At 47.1% G+C, this 20,037-nt stretch overlaps 1 protein-coding gene across 2 annotated transcripts in view; it reads left to right on the top strand.

Moving 5' to 3' along the window:
* Positions 1-8,881: 8,881 nt before the first annotated feature.
* The window catches only part of LOC125455886 (intraflagellar transport protein 43 homolog B), a 112,375-nt gene continuing 101,219 nt past the window's right edge, over positions 8,882-20,037 (top strand). For both annotated transcript variants that reach the window (XM_059648889.1, XM_059648888.1), the window contains exons 1-2: positions 8,882-8,947; positions 14,987-15,085. In XM_059648889.1, the coding sequence (XP_059504872.1) occupies positions 8,918-8,947; positions 14,987-15,085 (129 nt within the window). In that variant the 5' untranslated portion in view covers positions 8,882-8,917. The remainder of the gene's footprint in view (positions 8,948-14,986; positions 15,086-20,037) is intronic.

The raw sequence follows: 20,037 nt of genomic DNA, 5'->3' as shown, positions 1-20,037 counted from the left end.
ACATTGTCGGGGATGGTAGCTGGAGCGGCACTCTTGGCATGGCGGTGGCCTGGCCTGGCAGAAGAGCCAGGGAATCTTGACTGTGGTAAGCTTGGAGCGGAGACTCCAGGCATTGGCAAGGCTGTAGCTTTAGCAGAGTCAGAGACTCCTGACTGTGTAGGTGTGTGGTGGGGACTCCTGGTTGACAGTGAGGCAGTGGTGGCAGCTCCTGACTGTGGTAGGCCTGGAGCCAGGGTTTCCTGGCTGCGGGGTGAGCGTGGGTCCAGCAGAGGACCTGCCATCGGTGGCTCCTTAGAAAGGTGGGCACAGCGACGAGTGATGCTGTCTGAAGAGTGGCAACTCCAATGTTGATCAGCTAGCCCGGGGGTTAGGACTCAGGGTGGAGATGGCTTGATGAATATGGTCTTTCTTTCAGCTTCTTCTTTTTATTCTTGAAATATTCAAAATGGCCCCAGGCTGTGACGATAGTTGAAGCTCTTCTCTGTATTTTACTGTTTTATTCACTGTGGAGTAGACGTAACAATAAATCATTTTTCATTCAAATATATTGATGAGGGTTGTGCAGATGATGTGGTTTACAAGGACGTTGGTAAGGCTTTTGACAAGGTCCCTCATGGAAAGCTGTTCCAAAAGAAAGAGCTCACAGGTTCCAAGGCAAGTTGGCACACAGTTTTGAGGAAAAGGAGGGTTGTTTTTATTTATACATTTTGTGGGATGTGGGCGTCACTGGCTGACCAGCATTTAGTTGCCCTTGAGGTGGGGGTGAGCTGTCTTCTTGAACCATGGCAGTCCACCTGCTGTGGGGTGACCCAAAATGCCCTTAGGTAGGGAATTCCATGATTTTGACCCAGCGACAGCGAAGGAACAGCGACGTATTTTGAAGTCAGGATGGTGAGTGGCTTGAAGGGGAACTTGCAGGGGGTGATGTTTCTATGTATCTGCTGCCCTTGTCCTTCTAGATGGAAGGAGTTGTGGGTTTGGAAGGTGCTGTCTGACTATCCTTTGGTGAAGATCTGCAGAGTATCTCGTAGATAGTACACACTGCAGCTACTGAGTGTCGATGGTGGGGGGAGTGGATGCTTGTGGATGTGGTGCCAATTAAGCTTTGTCCTGAATGGTGTCAAGCTTCTTGAGTGTTGTTGAGGCTGCACTCATCCAGGCAAGTGGGGAGTGTTCCCTCACACTCCTGGCTTGTGCCTTACAGACGGTGGACAGGCTTTGAGGAGTCAGGAGGTGAATTATTCACTTCAGTATTCCAAGCCTCTGACATGTCCTTGTAAACAGTGCATTTATGGGGTGAGTCCAGCTGAGTTTCTGATCATTGATGACTCCAAGGATGCTGATAGTGGGGGATTCAGTGATGGTAACACCATTGAATGTCAAGGGACGGTGGTCATATTGTCTGTTATTGACGATGGTCACAGCCTGGCACTTGTGTGGCACGAATGCCACTTGCCACTTGCCATCCTAAGCCTGGATATTGCCCAGATCTGGTTGTATGCGAACATGGACTGCTTCAGCATCTCAGGAGTCACGAATGGTGCTGAACATTGTGCAATCATCGGCGAACATCCCCACTTCTGACCTTCTGATGGAGGGAAGGTCATTGATGAAACAGCAGCAGTTTCACTGAAACCAGCTTCCAGACTTCAATCAGCCCTGGTTTACAAAATGACCTGGGAATGAAGTTCCCACTCTCGCGTGGTGAATTGGTGGGAGCACAGGCACACTCTATTGCTCCACTAAGGTGTAGTAAGAGTATAAAACCTTACCTGTTCTCCTTTCTGAATGCTTTTAAGGCAGACAGGACACACAGTCAAAGTGTGATGCAAAATGTAAGGTGGGATAAAACTTTGACATGTGTGTAGTCAGGGTTTGGGATGCATGGCCTCAAATTGTGGCAGAGACGGGTACAATCAAGGCAGGTACTGAATGACTTTTCTGGATGGAAATGGTGGGCAGGGATATTGGTAAGAGAAAGGAGATTCGCAATAAGTCATAATGATCAATCAGAGAACTGGTGCACTTACAGAGTCATACAGTACGTAAACAGACCCTTCAATTCGATTCATCTATGCTGACCAGTTATCCTAATCTGACCTATTCCCATTTGCCAGCATTTGGCCCACAACCCTCTAAACCCTTCTTATTCATGTACCCATCCAGGTGTGTTTTAAATGTGGTAATTGTACCAGCCTCCACCACTTTCCCTGGTAGCTCATTCCATGCAAGCACCACCCTCCACATGAAAAAATTACCCCTTGGGTCTTTATTAAATTTTGCCCCTCTCACCTTATACATATACCCTCTAGTTTTGGACTTCCCACCCCAGGGGAAAGGTCTTGGCTATTTTCCTATCCAAACCCCTCACAATTTCATAAATCCCGACAAGGTCAACCCTCAGCCTCGGATGCTCCAGGGAGAAAAGGCCCAGCCAGTTATGATGAATCTTCTGCACCATCACAGTCCTGTTATTGAGTAACATGTCCATACGTTTCCGAGTGCTAGCCTTAGATCGGTGGGAGGGGTTTCACTGGCAGATCATGAGTTCGAGATCCCACTGGAGACTTGATCACAAAATTGCACCATTTTATTCATGCAAGGGATACGGGACTCACTTCTTACTCACTAAAATGATGCATTTTGTATATTAATATCCCTTTTTAATTCAAAGCTTAACTCTCAATATCATAGGGTCCATAGCCTTTGCAGTATCCACCTGTCTCCAAATATCGTAGTTTGAATCAAATTTTCTGAAAACTGGTATCTGTGACACTGGGGACCTCTAGAGGAGATTACTACAAACCAACTTCATAAGTCCCAAAAAGTTAATAATCCTAAAAACCTAAAAGTTAACATATTACAGATTCAGCAGGTTCCATACTCGCCTCCTATTCTGCATACATGTCTTCATCCTCTGATGCTGCTTCTCCTGCTGTGTTCATCCAGCTCTACACTTTGTTATCTCGGATTCTCCAGCATCTGCAGTTCCCATATTCTCTTTCATCTCATTCAGTTGCTTTTTGTGTACAACACTTCCTTCTTGACCATGTCTTGAACTTTTCGTACAGGCGATGGGAAAATTGCAGTCTATATTCTCCTGGGGTCAGTATTTATTGCCATCCCTAGTTGCCTTTGAGAATCACACAATTATTAGGGTGCAGGAGAGCCATTCGGCCCATCATGCCTGCACTGGTTTTATTGCCTAGTCCAGCTCTACTGCTACCTACCAACCTCTTGCCTTTCCCCACACTATTTTTACCCAAATAATCATCCAATGACATTCTTGAATGCCTCAGCTGAAACAACCTACACAACTTCTCAGGCAATGCATCCAGATTGTAAATACTTGCTGTACGAAAATGTGGAACTGTACATCAGTGAGTGTCAGTGAATGTGGAAATATACCTGTGATGTCGGTGTGTCGTATATTGCTGTTATTTGGGATCTTGCATTCTGAATTGGAGTAAAAATCGACTTTAGCTTTCAGTTCTATGTTTTTAACAAAGATCATAAAATTATTTTTGAAACAATTAGTTCAAATGTCATTTCCAAGAAAGCATCTGATTGAAACTAAAGGACTCGATCTGTTCATTGTGAAGTTACCTGATTAAATATTTACAAAGTTGAATTTCTGTGATGCACAGAGAGACTCCCATCTCAGTGAGAGTCACAGTTAGAGAAACACAGAAAATAGGATGTGGGAAAACTCACTAGGCAACGCCGACCAGGTCTCAGGGAATCGAGGCCATTCTTCGTTTGCACATCACTATCGACCTATGCCCTGCCATTCTTGTTTCTTTCATATGGCGATAAGACATAGAAGCATAAATTAGGCCAGGCCAATCAGCCCATCGAGTCTGCTCCGCCATTCAACCATGGCCGATAAGTTCCTCAATCCCATTCTCCCACTTTCTCCCCATAACCCTTAATAATCAAGAACCTATCTATCTCTGTCTTAAATGTACTCAATGACCCGGCCTCCACAGCCTTCTGTGGCAGTGAATTCCATAGATTCACCACTCTCTGGCTGAAGACGTTTCTCCTTATCTCCGTCCTAAAAGGTCTTACCTTTACTCTAAGGCTGTGCCCCCGGGTCCTAGTCTCTCCTACCAATGGAAGCATCTTCCCAACATCCGCTCTGTCCAGGCCATTCATAGTCTGTAAATTTCAATAGTACCCGCCTCATCCGTCTAAACTCCAATGAGTATAGTCCCAGAGTCCTCAAATATTCCCCATATGTTAAGCTCTCCATTCCCAGGACCATTTTCGTGAACCTCCTCTGAACCTGCTCCAGGGCCAGTACATCCTTCCTGAGATATGGGTCCCAAAACTGCACACAATACTCCAAATGTGGCCTGACCAGAGCCTTATAGAGCCTCAGTAGTACATCCCTGCTTTTATATTCAACACCTCTCAAAATAAATGCTAACATTGCATTTGCCTTCCTGACTGCTGACTCACCCTGCAAGTTTACCTTGAGAGAATCCTGGACTAGAACTCCCAAGTCTCTTTCTGCATTTCCTCCCCATTTAGAAAACAGCCCATGCTTTTATTATTCTTACGAAAGTGTATGACCTCACGCTTTCCCACGTTGTACTCCATCTGCCACTTCTTTACTCGCTCTCCTGACATGTCGAAATCCTTCTGAAGCCTCCCCATCTCCTCAATACTACCTGTCCCTCCGCCTAACTTTGTATCATCTGCAAACTTAACCAGAATACCCTCAGTTCCTTCATCTCGATTATGGGAGGTACTTGTCTCGTGGTATAACCGCTGGACTGTTAATCCAGAGACTCAGATAATGTTCTGGGGATCTGGATTCAAATCCTGCCAGGGCAGATGGTGGAATTTGAATTCAATAAATATCTGGAATTGAGAATCTAATGATGACCATGAATACGATGTTGATAATCGAAAAAACCCATCTGGTTCACTAATGACCTTTAGGGAATGAAACTGCCATCCTTACCTGGTCTGGCCTCCATGTGACTCCAGACCCACAGCGATGTGGTTGACTCCTAACTGCCCTCTGGGCAACTAGGGATGGGCAATGAATGCTGCCTGGCCAGTGATGCCCACATCCCATGATCATCAAAGGAAATTGTATAAAGTGAAAGGTTGTGGCCCCAGTACTGACCCTTGCGGACCACCACTTGTCACTGGCTGCCATCTTGAGAAAGCCCCTTAAGAATGGGAAAGGCTTCTCCCTATCTACCTTGACCAGGCCCTGCTCACGATCTTGAATACCTCAATCAAATCTTCTCTTAGGCTTCTCCTCTCAATAGGGAATAGTCCCAACTTATTTATTATAGAATCCCGACAGTGTGGTAACAGGCTCTTCGGCCCAACAAATCCACACCAATTCACGGAGCATCCCACCCAGACCCATCCCCCCTTAGCCCACCTAATCTATACCTCCCTGAACACTATTAGCTATTTATCATGGCCAACCCACCTAGCCTGCACATCTTTGGACTGTGGGAGGAAACCGGAGCACCCGGAGAAAACCCATGCAGACATGGGGAGAATGTGCAAACTCCACATAGACAGTCGCCTGAGGCTGGAATTGAACCTGGGTCCCTGGTGCTGTGAGGCTGCAGTGCTAACCACTGAGCCACCGTGGTGCCCTCTAAATAAGTAGCAATACATTACCACCAAACATCAGTGAGCCCGCCATGATTTGAACACCCAACCTTCTGATTTGGAGCCAGACGTGCTACCGTGGCACCACAAGCTCACCGCTTCTTCAGTCTATCCTCATCACTGAAATTTTCATTCCTGGCATCATTCATACTAATAATTTCAGTACTGTCTGTAATATATTCACATCTTCCCTACAATGTGGTACCTACAACTGGACACAATACTTCAGCTGAGATCTAACAAGATCTCCGTCACCGGTTTGCTTAAAAATGATAACACGATTATTATTAAACTGAGATAACTGCATCCCACCGCGACATACAGAGAGCGAATGTCAGGGAGTGGCTGAAACAAACAATCTAGGGTCACTCTATATTCCAGTTCTGCTCTTGCTCTCGCTATCCCAGTCTCTCTCTCTCTCTATCCCAGTCTCTCTCTCTCTCTCTCTATCCCAGTCGCTCTCTCTCACTCTATCCCAGTCGCTCTCTCTCTCTCTATCCCAGTCTCTCTCTCTCTCTATCCCAGTCTCTCTCTCTCTCTATCCCAGTCTCTCTCTCTATCCCAGTCGCTCTCTCTCACTCTATCCCAGTCGCTCTCTCTCTCTCTATCCCAGTCGCTCTCTCTCTCTCTATCCCAGTCTCCCTCTATCCCAGTCTCTCTTTCTCTCTCTCTCTCTATCCCAGTCTCTCTCTCTCTATCCCAGTCTCTCTCACTCTCTCTATCCCAGTCGCTCTCTCTCTCTCTATCCCAGTGTCTCTCTCTCTATCCCAGTTTCGCTCTCTCTTTCTATCCCAGCCTCTCTTTCTCTCTCTCTATCCCAGTCACTCTCTCTCTCTATCTCAGTCTCTCTCTCTCACTATCCCAGCCTCTCTTTCTCTCTCTCTATCCCAGTCACTCTCTCTCTCTATCCCAGTCTCTCTCTCTCACTATCCCAGTCTCTCTCTCTCTATCCCAGTCTCTCTCTCTATCCAAGTCACGCTCTCTCTCTCTGTCCCAGTCACACTCTTTCTCTATCCCAGTCTCTCTCTCTCTCTATCCCAGTCTCTCTCTCTCTCTCTATCCCAGTCTCATAGAACATAGAACATTACAGCACAGTACAGGCCCTTCGGCCCTCGACGTTGTGCCAACCTGTCATACCAATCTCAAGCCCATCTAACCTACACTATTCCAAGTACGTCCATATGCTTGTCCAATGACGACTTAAATGGACCTAAAGTTGGCGAATCAACTACCATTCCAGGCAAAGCGTTCCATGCCCTTACTACTCTCTGAGTAAAGAAACTACCTCTGACATCTGACCTATATCTTCCACCCCTCAATTTAAAGCTATGCCCCCTCGTGCTTGCCGTCACCATCCGAGGAAAAAGGCTCTCCCTATCCACCCTATTTAACCCTCTGATTATTTTATATGTTTCAATTAAGTCACCTCTCAACCTTCTTCTCTCTAATGAAAACAGCCTCAAGTCCCTCAACCTTTCCTCGTAAGGCCTTCCCTCCATACCAGGCAACATCCTAAATAATCTCCTCTGCATCCTTTCCAAAGCTTCCACATCCTTCTTATAATGCGGTGACCAGAACTGTACACAATACTCCATGTGCGGCCACACCAGAGTCTTGTACAGCTTCACCATAACCTCTTGGTTCCGCAACTCGATCCCTCTATTAATAAAAGCTAAAACACTGTATGCCTTCTTAACAGCCCTGTCAACCTGGGTGGTAACTTTCAAGGATCTGTGTACATGGACACCGAGATCTCTCTGCTCATCTACACTGCTAAGAATCTTACCATTAGCCCAGTACTTTGCCTTCTGGTTACTCCTACCAAAGTGCATCACCTCACACTTGTCTGCAATAAACTCCATTTGCCACCTCTCAGCCCAGCTCTGCAGCTTATCTATGTCTCTCTGCAACCTACAGCATCCTTCGTCACTATCCACAACTCCACCGACCTTAGTGTCGTCTGCAAATTTACTAACCCATCCTTCTACACCCTCATCCAGGTCATTTATAAAAATGACAAACAGCAGTGGACCCAACACCGACCCTTGCGGTACACCACTAGTAACTGGTCTCCAGGATGAACATTTCCCATCAACTACCACCCTCTGTCTTCTTTCAGCAAGCCAATTTCCGATCCAAACTGCTATATCTCCCACAATTCCATTCCTCTGCATTTTGTACAATAGCCTATTGTGGGTAACCTTATCGAACGCCTTGCTGAAATCCATATACACCACATCAACCGGTTTACTCTCATCTACCTGTTTGGTCACCTTCTCAAAGAACTCAATAAGGTTTGTGAGGCACGACCTTCCCTTCACAAAACCATGCTGACTATCCCTGATCAATTTATTCTTTTCTAGATGATTATAAATCCTATCCCTTATAACCTTTTCCAACACTTTACCAACAACTGAGGTAAGGCTCACTGGTCTATAATTACCAGGGTTGTCTCTACTCCCATCTTCAACAGGGGAACCACATTTGCTATCCTCCAGTCATCTGGCACTATTCCTCTCTCTCTCTCTATCCCAGTCCCTCTCTCTCTCAGTCTCTCTCTCTATCTATCCCAGTCTCACTCTCTCTATCCCAGTCTCTTTATCTCTCTTTCTCTCTATCCCAGTCTCTCTCTCTCTATCTCTATCCCAGTCTCTCTCTATCCCAGTCTCTCTCTCTCTATCCCAGTCTCTCTCTCTCTCTATCCCAGTCTCTATCTCTCTCACTATCCAAGTCTCTCTCTATCTCTCTATCCCAGTCTCTCTCCGTCTCTCTATCCCAGTCTCTCTCTCTCTCTTTTTCCCACTCTCTCTCTCTCACTATCCCAGTCTCTCTCTCTCTCTCTATCCCAGTCTCTCTCTCTGTCTATCCCAGTATCTCTCTCTCTCTATCCCAGTCTCTGTCTCTCTCTATCTATGTCGCTCTTTCTCTCTATCCCAGTTTCTATCTCTCTCTCTATCCCAGTCTCTCTCTATCTCTATCCCAGTCTCTCTCTCTCTCTATCCCAGTCTCTATCTCTCTCACTATCCAAGTCTCTCTCTCTCTCTATCCCAGTCTCTCTCTCTCTCTCTATCCCAGTCTCTCTCTCTCTCTCTATCCCAGTCTCTCTCTCTCTATCCCAGTCTCTCTCTCTCTCTCTATCCCAGTCTCTCTCTCTCACTATCCCAGTTTCACTCTCTCTCTCTATCCCAGTCTCTCTCTCTCTTTCTATCCCAGTCTCTCTCTCCGTTGTCGGGGAGACCGTCGCGCATGCGCATTGGCGCTTGGCCTGGCAATGGAGGATGTTCTGGAGGAACCTCAGCGGGTAATAGGATAGAGTGTGATAGAGGGAGGGGGAGGGAGTGTCTATGTGTTCCAGGTGGGAGAGAGAGACTGTGACAGTGCGAGAGAGAGAGAGAGAGAGAGTGTGTGGTGATAGAGAGAGACGCAGAGAGAGAGAGAGTGACAGAGGGAGGGAGGGAGAGAATCTGGGAGAGTAAGAGAGAGTGTGTGAGACAGAGGGAGAGAGAGAGAGTGTGAGACAGAGGGAGAGAGAGAGAGTGTGTGACAGAGGGAGAGAGAGTGTGTGACAGAGTAAGAGAGAGAGAGTGTGACAGAGGGAGAGAGAGAGAGTGTGAGACAGAGGGAGAGAGAGAGTGTGTGACAGTGGGAGAGATAGAGAGTGTGACAGAGGGAGAGAGAGAGAGTGTGTGACAGTGGGAGAGAGAGTGTGTGACAGAGGGAGAGAGAGAGAGTGTGTGACAGAGGGGGAGAGAGAGAGTGTGTAACAGTGGGAGAGATAGAGAGTGACAGAGTAAGAGAGAGAGAGTGTGACAGAGGGAGAGAGAGAGAGAGTGTGACAGTGGGAGAGATAGAGAGTGACAGAGTAAGAGAGAGAGAGTGTGACAGAGGGAGAGAGAGAGTGTGTTTCAGAGGGAGAGAGAGAGTGTGTGACAGTGGGAGAGATAGAGAGTGTGTGACAGAGGGGGAGAGAGAGAGTGTGTGACAGTGGGAGAGAGAGTGTGACAGAGGGAGAGAGATTGTGTGACAGAGGGAGAGAGAGAGATTGTGTGACAGAGGGAGAGAGAGAGAGTGTGTAACAGTGGGAGAGATAGAGAGTGTGTGAGACAGAGGGAGAGAGAGAGTGTGTGTGACAGTGGGAGAGAGAGAGAGTGTGACAGTGGGAGAGATAGAGAGTGACAGAGTGGGAGAGATAGAGAGTGACAGAGTAAGAGAGAGAGAGTGTGACAGAGGGAGAGAGAGAGTGTGTGACAGAGGGAGAGAGAGAGTGTGTGACAGAGGGAGAGAGAGAGAGTGTGTGACAGAGGGAGAGATAGAGAGTGTGTGAGACAGAGGGAGAGAGAGAGTGTGTGACAGTGGGACAGATAGAGAGTGTGACAGAGGGAGAGAGAGTGTGTGACAGAGGGAGAGAGAGAGTGTGTGACAGAGGGGGAGAGAGAGAGTGTGTGACAGTGGGAGAGATAGAGAGTGACAGAGTAAGAGAGAGAGAGTGTGACAGAGGGAGAGAGAGAGAGTGTGACAGTGGGAGAGATAGAGAGTGACAGAGTAAGAGAGAGAGAGTGTGACAGAGGGAGAGAGAGAGTGTGTGACAGAGGGAGAGAGAGAGTGTGTGACAGAGGGAGAGAAAGAGTGTGTGTGACAGTGGGAGAGATAGAGAGTGACAGAGTAAGAGAGAGAGTGTGTGACAGAGGGAGAGAGAGAGTGTGTGACAGAGGGAGAGAGAGAGTGTGTGACAGAGGGAGAGATAGAGAGTGTGTGACAGTGGGAGAGATAGAGAGTGACAGAGTAAGAGAGAGAGAGTGTGACAGAGGGAGAGAGAGAGAGAGTGTGTGACAGTGGGAGAGATAGAGGGTGACAGAGTAAGAGAGAGAGAGTGTGACAGAGGAGAGAGAGAGAGTGTGTGACAGAGGGAGAGATAGTGTGTGTGACAGTGGGAGAGAGAGAGTGTGTGACAGTGGGACAGATAGAGAGTGTGACAGAGGGAGAGAGAGTGTGTGACAGAGGGAGAGAGAGAGTGTGTGACAGAGGGGCAGAGAGAGAGTGTGTGACAGTGGGAGAGATAGAGAGTGACAGAGTAAGAGAGAGAGAGAGAGTGACAGAGTAAGAGAGAGAGAGTGTGACAGAGGGAGAGAGAGAGAGAGAGTGTGTGACAGAGGGAGAGAGAGAGAGTGTGTGACAGGGAGAGAGAGAGAGAGTGTGACAGAGGGAGAGAGAGAGTGTGACAGAGGGAGAGATAGAGAGTGTGACAGAGGGAGAGAGAGAGTGTGTGACAGAGGGAGAGAGAGAGTGTGTGACAGAGGGAGAGAGAGAGTGTGTGACAGAGTGAGAGATAGAGTGTGACAGGGAGAGAGAGAGTGTGACAGGGAGAGAGAGAGTGTGACAGAGGGAGAGAGAGGGAGTGACAGATGGAGAGATAGAGAGTGACAGAGTAAGAGAGAGAGAGTGTGACAGAGTAAGATAGAGAGAGTGTGACAGAGTAAGAGAGCGAGAGTGTGACAGAGGGAGAGAGAGAGTGTGTGACAGAGGGAGAGAGAGAGTGTGTGACAGAGGGAGAGAGAGTGTGTGACAGAGGGAGAGAGAGTGTGACAGAGGGAGAGAGAGAGAGAGTGTGTCAGTGCGAGAGAGAGAGTGTGATCGCGGGAGAGTAAGAGAGAGAGTGTGATAGAGGGAGGGAGAGAGTATGATAAAGGGACAGTAAGTTTCCCCAGAATGGGGGACTCAATTACTCGGGGTCATGAGTTCAAAGTGAGAGGAGGAAAGTTTAGGGGAGATATGTGTGGAAAGTTCTTTACGCAGAGGGTGGTGGGTGCCTGGAACTCTATGTGTGAGTCTGATAGAGGGAGATACAGCATGTGATAGAGGGAGTGAGAGAGAGAGTATGATGGAGGAAGAGGTAGAGCCGTTGCCAGTGGACGTGGTAGACACAGACACGTTAGCGTCTTTTAAGCTGTATCTGGACAGGTACATGGATGGGCAGGGAGCAAATGGACACAGATTGTTAGAAAATAGATGAATAGATGACAGATTAGACAGAGGATCTCAATCGGCGCAAGCTTGGAGGGCCGAAGGGCTTGTTCCTGTGCTGTAGGTTTCTTTGTTCTTTGTTCTGAGAGACAGAGTGTGATAGAGGGAGGGAGAGAGTGTTATAGAGGGAAGGAGAGACAGAGTGTGATGGGGGGAGGTAGAGAGTGTGATTGAAGGAGGAAGAGAGTCCAATAGAGGGTGAGACTGTGAGAGTGTGATAGAGGGAGGGAGAAAGAGGATGTGATAGACGGAGGGAGAGAGTGTGTGATGGAGGGGGAGAGAGAGTGTGTGATAGAAGGAGCGGGGGAGAGAGACAGAGCGTGTGATGAAGGGAGGGAGGGAGAGAGAGTGATAGAGGGAGGGAGAGAGAGAGAGAGTGTGTAATAGAGGTAGAGGGAGGGACAGAGAGAGGATGATTGAGGTAGAGGGACGGAGAGAGAGGGTGATGGAGGGAAAGACAATGTGATAGAGGGAGTGAGAGAGTGTGATGGAGGAAGAAAGAGAGAGAGAGAGAGTGTGATAGAGGGAGTGTGAGAGTGTATGATGGAGGGAGGGAGAGAGTGTGATAGAGGGGGAGAGAGTGTGATAGAGGTAGAGGGAGGGACAGAGAGAGGGTGATTGAGATAGAGGAAGGGAGAGAGAGAGGGTGATGGAGGGAAAGAGAGTGTGATGGAGTGAGTGAGAGAGAGTGTGATGGAGGGAGTGAAAGAGAGAATGTGATGGAGGAAGAGATAGAGAGAGTCTGATAGAGGGAGATACAGAGAGAGTGTGATAGAGGGAGTAAGAGAGAGTGTGATGGAGGAAGAGAGAGAGTGTGATGGAGGGGAAGGGAGAGTGCGTGTGATAGAAGGAGGGAGGAAGAGAGTGTGGGAGAGTGAGTGTATGTGTGATGGAGAGAGTGAGAGATTGTGATAGAGGGAGAGTAAGAGACAGAATGTGGTAGTGGGAGGGAGAGAGAGAGAGGGTGATAGAGGGAGTGTGATGGAGAGAGAGGGAGTGTGATGGAGGGAGTGTGATGGAGGAAGAGAGAGTGTGTGTGATAGAGTGAGGGAGAGAGTGTGATAGAGGGAGAGTAAGAGAGAGTGTGATGGAGGGAGAGAGGGAGAGTGAGAGAGAGTGATAGAGGTAGGGAGAGAGAGTGTGACAGGGGAGGGAGACAGAGTGTGATGGAGAGAGTGTGTGTGATGGATGGATGGACAGAGTGTGATAGAGGGAGAGTAAGAGAGAGAGTGATAGAGGAAGGAAATGAGAGAGTGTGATAGAGGGAGGGAGAGACAGAGCGTGATGGAGCGTGGGAGAGAGTGATGGAGAGAGGGAAAGTCAGAGTGTGATGGAGGGAGAGAGAGACAGTGTGATGGAGGGAGGGAATGTGAGAGTGTGATAGAGGGAGGGAGGGAGAGAGTCTGATAAAGGGAATGACATCGACAATGTGATAGAGGGAAGGAGAGAGTGTGATGGAGGGAGGGAGAGAGAGACTGAGATTGAGATGGCGGGAGGGAGAGAGAAAGACTGTGATAGAGGGAGGGAGAGAATGTGTGAGAGAGAGTGTGTAATAGAGAGCGCGAGGTAGAGAAAGTGTGATAGGGAGACGGGAGAGAAAGAGTGTGTGATAGAGAGAGAGAGGGCGTGTGATAGAAAGAGGAGTGAGTGTGTGTGCTAGAGTGATAGAGAAATATAATAGTGATGGAGAGAGGGAATTGAGTAGTGATGGAGAGAGGGAATGCAGTAGTCATGGAGAGAGAGATTCTGATAGAGAGAGAACTTGGCAGAGGGAGAGAATGTAATAAAGAGTGAGAGAATGTGCCTGGGAATGGGAGAGAATCTAACAGAGAGAGAATGTGACAGAGAGAATGGGAAAGACAGTGAAATAATGTGATAGAGGAACGGGGTGGACCATAAAGAATGGGAAATTGAGAGAGAAACAGACAATGAGGTGAATACAGAGTAGGTAGGATGGAAACAGAGATTGTGATAGAAAGTACGAGAGAGGAGAAATGGAGTGTGAGAAAGAGAGAGAGAGGGGTATATGGTGAGTGAGATGGATAAGGAGAGTGTGACTGAGAGGCATAGAGAAAGTGAGGCTACTGGGAGAGAGGAGTTAATAGAAAGTGGTATAGAGAGTGAAGGAGATATCGAGAGATTCGGGGGAATGTAGAGAGGAGGGGACAGAGGGAAAGAGAGGGGCCTAGAGAGCATATATGAGAGAGAGGGGATAGAGAGAGAGTGAGAGATTGAGTTTGCGAGAGGGGGTCAGGGATGATGGAGACGGAGGGAGTGGGTATAAAGAAGGGCGGGATACAGAGTTGTGGGGTTAGAGAAAGGTTATGGAGGGGTGGATAGTGAGGGAGAGACGAGGGGAGATACAGTAGGATAGAGAGGAAAAAAAGGCTTCAGAGCCAATGAATTACTGTAGGCTGGAAAACCCTTGCACAAGATAATTTATAAACTACAGTGAGATGGAGAAGATAGGGAATGTGATGGTCTCATGGTGTGATTTCTAGAATATTAATCCAGAGTCCCAGGGTAACTGGGGACCCAGGCTGAAATCTTGTCTCGGCAAATGATGGACTTCGAATTGAATTTAAAAAACTCTGGGATTAAGAGTCGACAGATGATCATGAGTCCATTGCCAATTGCCGGAAAAACCCATCTGGTTCTCTCATGTCCTTCAGGGAAGGAAACTGCCATCCTTACCCAGTCTGCTCTACATGTTACTCTATACCCCAACAATGTGGTTGACTCTCAAATGCCCTCTGGGCATTAGGAATGGGCAGTAAATGCTGCCTGGCCTGTTATGAACACAATCCCATGAATGAAAAAGAACGCAGTTTTAACAGTGTTGGTTTGGGGACAAATGTAGGCTCTAACGCTCCAGGAAGACCGCCTCTACTCATTTTCCAGTAGGACCCGTGACATCATTCATTTCCTCCTGATGAGCCCTTTGCTTTACATCTAATCCAAACGGCAGCACCAGTGTGCTCAACCCTCAGTGCTGCACTGTGAGGGTTAACCTGAACTCTATGCTCAGATTTGTGGCATGGGATTCAAAGCTAGAACATTCAGAATCGAGAGCTGAGAGTCTTTGAGTTACTGATTTTCAGCAGAAATCTGAGAATTGCTGATATGACTGATGGCGTTGAGGAGAGGAGACGCATTTGACTAAAGCAGTGACAGAGAAATGCTGAGGCAGTAGGGGAACATTTTGAGTATGTGTATGAACTCACCACAGGCTAATAGACACTCTGTCTGTTCTAACCTGTTGGGTTGTGAACTGTTTGTCTTTGAATCACTGGTCTTTTTGCAATCCTCCCCCTTCCAGATTGTGAAGACTGGGCGACGTGCCAGACAGTCCCTTGATACCTCACAGGAGGAGACTCGTTCGAGCCACAAAGCACCTTCCAGCAGCACTGGAACAGAGGTGAGTGCCTCTGTGAGCCGCTTTAAACATTTCTCCCACTCTTGCTTTTGTCCTCAAGACGTAGCCAGGAAAGACAGCAGCGTTTCCACCACCTAAACCACTCAGCTTTAAAATAGCCAGTGCCTTCAGCTGCTCAAGGATAACAACCACTTGCATTAACATCAGCGTCACAGTTATCGACTACAGGCACAGTTGTGTTTACACTTCATTTCTTTAGTTCCGTTTTGTTTTTATTTATATATAACAAAACTGGCAGTGCTGGAAATCTGAAATTGAAAAATACAAAAATTGCTAGAGAAACTCAGCATGTTTGGCAGCATCTGTGGAGAGAAATCCAAGTGACACTTAAAGGTTGATTCTGCTTTCTGTCCACAGATGTTACCAGACCCGTTGAATTTCTCCAGCAACTTTTTGTTCTTATTTCTGTTTAATGCAGTTGATGGTTGTTAAACATCTGGAATTCTGCCTGCCATCAGTCTGTGGGTTCCTCGTCCTGGGTTCTGTACAGTTGGACCTGAATTTCAGTGGATTACATGTTGTCCAAATGTCCACATTTGGGAATACAAAGCAGAGTGTGTCTCTGGAGACTCTCCTGATAGCAAGAGCTAAAGTGTTTGAACAGTTTGGGAAGAGTGGTTAGGCGCTTGGTGCCTACGAAGCTATAGGTACAGCCATAATAGAGGAGGATATAGAATGGAGGATATAGAAATCTCAGATGGTGTAGAGCTGGAGGAGATAATGGAAATGAGGAGACTGAGGTCATGAAGTTATCTGAAAGTCATAAATGACATAGAAAGACCGTAGTAGATGTTGTAAGCCAGTGATCATCAGCTCTAGGACATCTCTGCAGGAGTTCCCCAGGGTACTATCCTAGACCTAACCATCTTCAGCAGTATCATCAAGTGACAAATGACATTTGCTCCAATAAGAAAGAATCTAACCATTTCCCCTTTATATTCAGTGGGGTTACCATCACTCAACTCCCCCACTATCAACATTCTGGTGGTTACCATTGGCCAGAAACTCATTTGGTTTCACCATGTAAACGCATGTAGGCACACATCAGAGGCTGTAAGACCATAAGATGCAGGAGCAATAGCTGGCCATTCAGCCCATTGAATCTGCTCCACCATTCATGAAATCATGATGCTTCTCAACTCCACTTGCCCCATAACCATTCATTCCTTTTTTGATTAAAAATCTTCGGCCTGTAATATTCTTAACAACACAGCCTTGACAATCTTCTATGGTAAAGAATTTCAGATTCACTTTTCTCTGAGAGAAGAAATTCCTCTTCAGCTCTGTCTTAAATGGGCCATCCCTTACTGTGAGATGATGTTGTCTGGTCCCAGATTCTCCCACAAGAGAAAACAACCTCTCAGCATCTTGGCAGTGACACGGACTGACAAGACTGTGTTTCTGTTTATCAGCCATAATGATGATCCTCTCCCAAAGGTGTTAACTCTTACTCAGATACGGGTCCCCTCCTCTCCTGAATTGCTGACTCTCACTGGGGTCCCCTGAAGGTCTGGAGAAGTAATTTCTATTCGAAAGACTTTGCAGGACTGCTCAAAACTCAAGATAAAATTAAAACATGACACCTTTTTCTCTTCACAACATTTAAGAGGCATTTAGACAGACACATGAACAGGCAGGAATAGAGGGATACAGACCATGTGTAGGCAGGTGGAATTAGTTTTGAATTTCATCATAGTCAGCACAGACTTGGTGGACAAAGGGTCTGTTCATGTGCTGTGCTGTGTTGTTCTGTCCTGTCCTCATTGTGCAGCGGTTGTGTCCTTACCTCTGAGCCAGGAGGCCAGGGTTCAAGTACCACCTTTTCAAGAGGATGTTACAACATTTCTGAACAGGTTGCTGAGAAAATTTCTCTAATACGAGTGTGTATCACTCTTATTCAATGTCGTAATTGGTAACATTATTTCTGTTCTGCACTGAAACCTATATAGGGTAAAACGGGTGCCTTGTGGCATAACTGAAATAACAAAGTAAATAAATTCCCCGGTGAACTGGTCTTTCATGCTAATCTGAGTCATTGGTTCTAAAAGAATGGCAAATATGTTGCTGCATCGGCAATGCCAAATTAGGCTAAGTGCCCGGGTAGGATTGGGTGTTTCAAAGCCCCAGTGACCCTTTCTGCAAATAAAATGCATGTCTTTTCTCCCAAAAGTATTGCAGAAATGTTTGAGCTTGGTCATGAATGCCAGTAAACTGTCAGGAAGGCACATCGTCCTGCTAATGACAAAAATTCAGACTGAATCTTATTGGGCATGGATGCTTCAGGGTTCATGAAGAGAGAGGGAGATCAGTTAATAGAATTCGGCCCTCGGGTGTGTCACTGATTCAGTATCTCACTCTAAGGTGATGATAGCGTCTTGAAAAGAGCTACAGAGGAATTTCTTTTGTCTATTGATTTGTGGGACATAGGTATCACTGGCTGGGCCCAGCATTTCTTGTACATCCCTAGCTGTCCTTGAGAGGGTGGTGGTAAGCTGCCTTCTTGCACTGCTGCAGTCCTCCTGCTGTAGGTTGACTTACAATGATATGAAGGCGAGAATTCCAGAATTTTGACCCAGCAACAGTGAAGGAACAGAGATGTTTTTCCAAGTCAGGATGGTGGGTGACTTGGAGGGGAACTTGCAGAGGGCGGTGTTCCCAAATGTCTGCTGCCCTTGTCCTTCTAGATGTAAGTGGTCGTAGGTTCGGAAGGTGCTGTCTGAGGATGTTTGGTAAATTTCTGCAGTGCATCTCGCAGATGGGACACACTGCTGCTACTGAGCATCAGTGTGGTAGGAGTGGATATTTGTGGATGCAGTGCCAATCAAGCGGCTGCTTTGTCCTGGATGGTGTCAAGTTTCTTGAGAGTTATTGGAACTGCCCCTATCCACGCAAGTGGGGAGTGTTCCATCACACTGCTGACTTGTGCCTTGTAGATGTTGGACAGGCTTTGAGGAGTCAGGAAGTGAGTTACTCACTGCAGTATTCTTAGCTTCTGGCCTGCTCTTGTAGTCCCTGTGTTACTGCGGTGAGTCCTGTTGAATTTCTGGTCAATGTTAACCCCCAGGATGCTGATAGTGGGGGATTCAGTGATGGTAACATCTTTGAATGTCAAGGGACGGTGGTTAGATTGTCTCTTATTGGAGCTGGTCACAGCCTGGCACTTGGTGTGGCGTGAATGACACTTGCCACTTGTCAGCCCAAACCTGGATATTGTCCAGATCTTGTTATATGTGAACACGGACTGCTTCAGTATCTGAGGAGTCACGAATGGTGCTGAACATTATGCAATCATCAGCAAACATACCCACTTCTGACCTTTCGATGGAGGGAAGGCCATTAATGAAGCAGCTGAAGATGGTTAATCCTAGGACACTACCCTGAGGAGCTCCTGCAGAGATGTCCTGGAGCTGAGATGATTGACTCCAACATCAACAACCACAGCCATCTTCCTACGTGTCAGGTATGACTCCTGCCACCTACAAACTTGCTTTCCTAGCTTTCTTTGCATCAGCAGCAAATGTAGCTACAATACCCATGGCCTCTTCATCTATTAAAAATAGTTGAGCCCCTAGGACGTGTCCCTGCAACTCTCCACTGTTTACAGCCTTTCTATTCTAACCGCATAATTGGTTCCAGAGTTGGCAAATTTCATTCTCATGGATCTCCTCTGCGTCTAATAATTTCACATTCTGCTTAAGATCATAGATTCCCTATGTGTCAAAGCAGGCTATACAGCCCAACAATCCCACACTGGCCTTCTGAAGAGCATCCCCCCCAGACCCATTACCCTACCCCTGCATTTCCCATGTCTAATCCACCTAACCTAAACATCCCTGAAGACTATAGGCAATTTATCATGGCCAATCCATCTAGCCTGCTCATCTTTGGACCGTGAGAGGAAACCGGAGCACCTGGAAGAAACCCATGCAGGCACAGGGAGAATGTGCAAACTCCACACAGAAAATCGCCCGAGGGTGGAATTGAACCCGGGTCCCTGGCGCTGTGAGGCAGCAGTGCTAACCACTGAGCCACCGTGCCGCCCTCAGATATGGTGCCCAAAAACGAATACGATATTGCAGAGGCCAAATCAGAGTTTTATGAAAGTGCATCATCTACTTCTTGCTTTCATACTGTATTCCCTATTAATGAAGCCTAGGATTCTATATGCTTTGTTAATCACTTTCTCAACCTGTCTTGCAACCTTTAGCAAATGGTGCACGTATATGCCCAGAAGACTCTGTTCCTGTGTCCCCTTTAGAATTGCCTCTCTTTCTGGCAAAGTTAATCATTTCACATTTATTTGGATTAAATTTCGTCTGCTATTTGTCCACCAATCGATGAACCTGTCTGTGCCCTCTTGAAGTTTGTCTCTGGTTTGTTGCCTGTGCCACGTGCTAGTGAGGCGAGGAATAGGGAGAGAGAGGAGTTGAACACGTGGCTACAGGGATGGTGCCGGAGGGAGGATTTTGGATTCTTGGATAATTGGGGCTCTTTCTGGGGTAGGTGGGACCTCTACAAGCAAGATGGTCTTCACCTGAACCAGAGGGGTACCGATATCCAGGGGGGGAAATTTGCTAAGGCTATTCGGGTGGGTTTAAACTAATTTAGCAGGGAGATGGGCACCAAAATTGTAGTTCGACTATAGAAAAGGTTGAGAGTCGGGTGGTCCGAAATAAAGTTTCAGGGAAGCAAGATGGCACCGGCAAGCAAGAAGTTGGTTTGAAGTGCCAGGAGCATCCGGAATAAGGTGGGTGAACTTGCAGCGTGGGTTAGTACCTGGGACTTCGATGTTGTGGCCATTTTGGAGACATGGATAGAGCAGGGACAGGAATGGTTGTTGCAGGTTCCGGGATTTACATGCTTTAGTAAGAACGGAGAAGATGGTAAAAGGGGCGGAGGTGTGGTATTGTTAGTCAAGGACAGTATGACAGTTG

This window comes from Stegostoma tigrinum, chromosome 10, assembly GCF_030684315.1.
Source record: "Stegostoma tigrinum isolate sSteTig4 chromosome 10, sSteTig4.hap1, whole genome shotgun sequence".
Classification (NCBI taxonomy): domain Eukaryota; kingdom Metazoa; phylum Chordata; class Chondrichthyes; order Orectolobiformes; family Stegostomatidae; genus Stegostoma; species Stegostoma tigrinum.
This window is presented reverse-complemented; position numbering and strand designations above follow the sequence as displayed.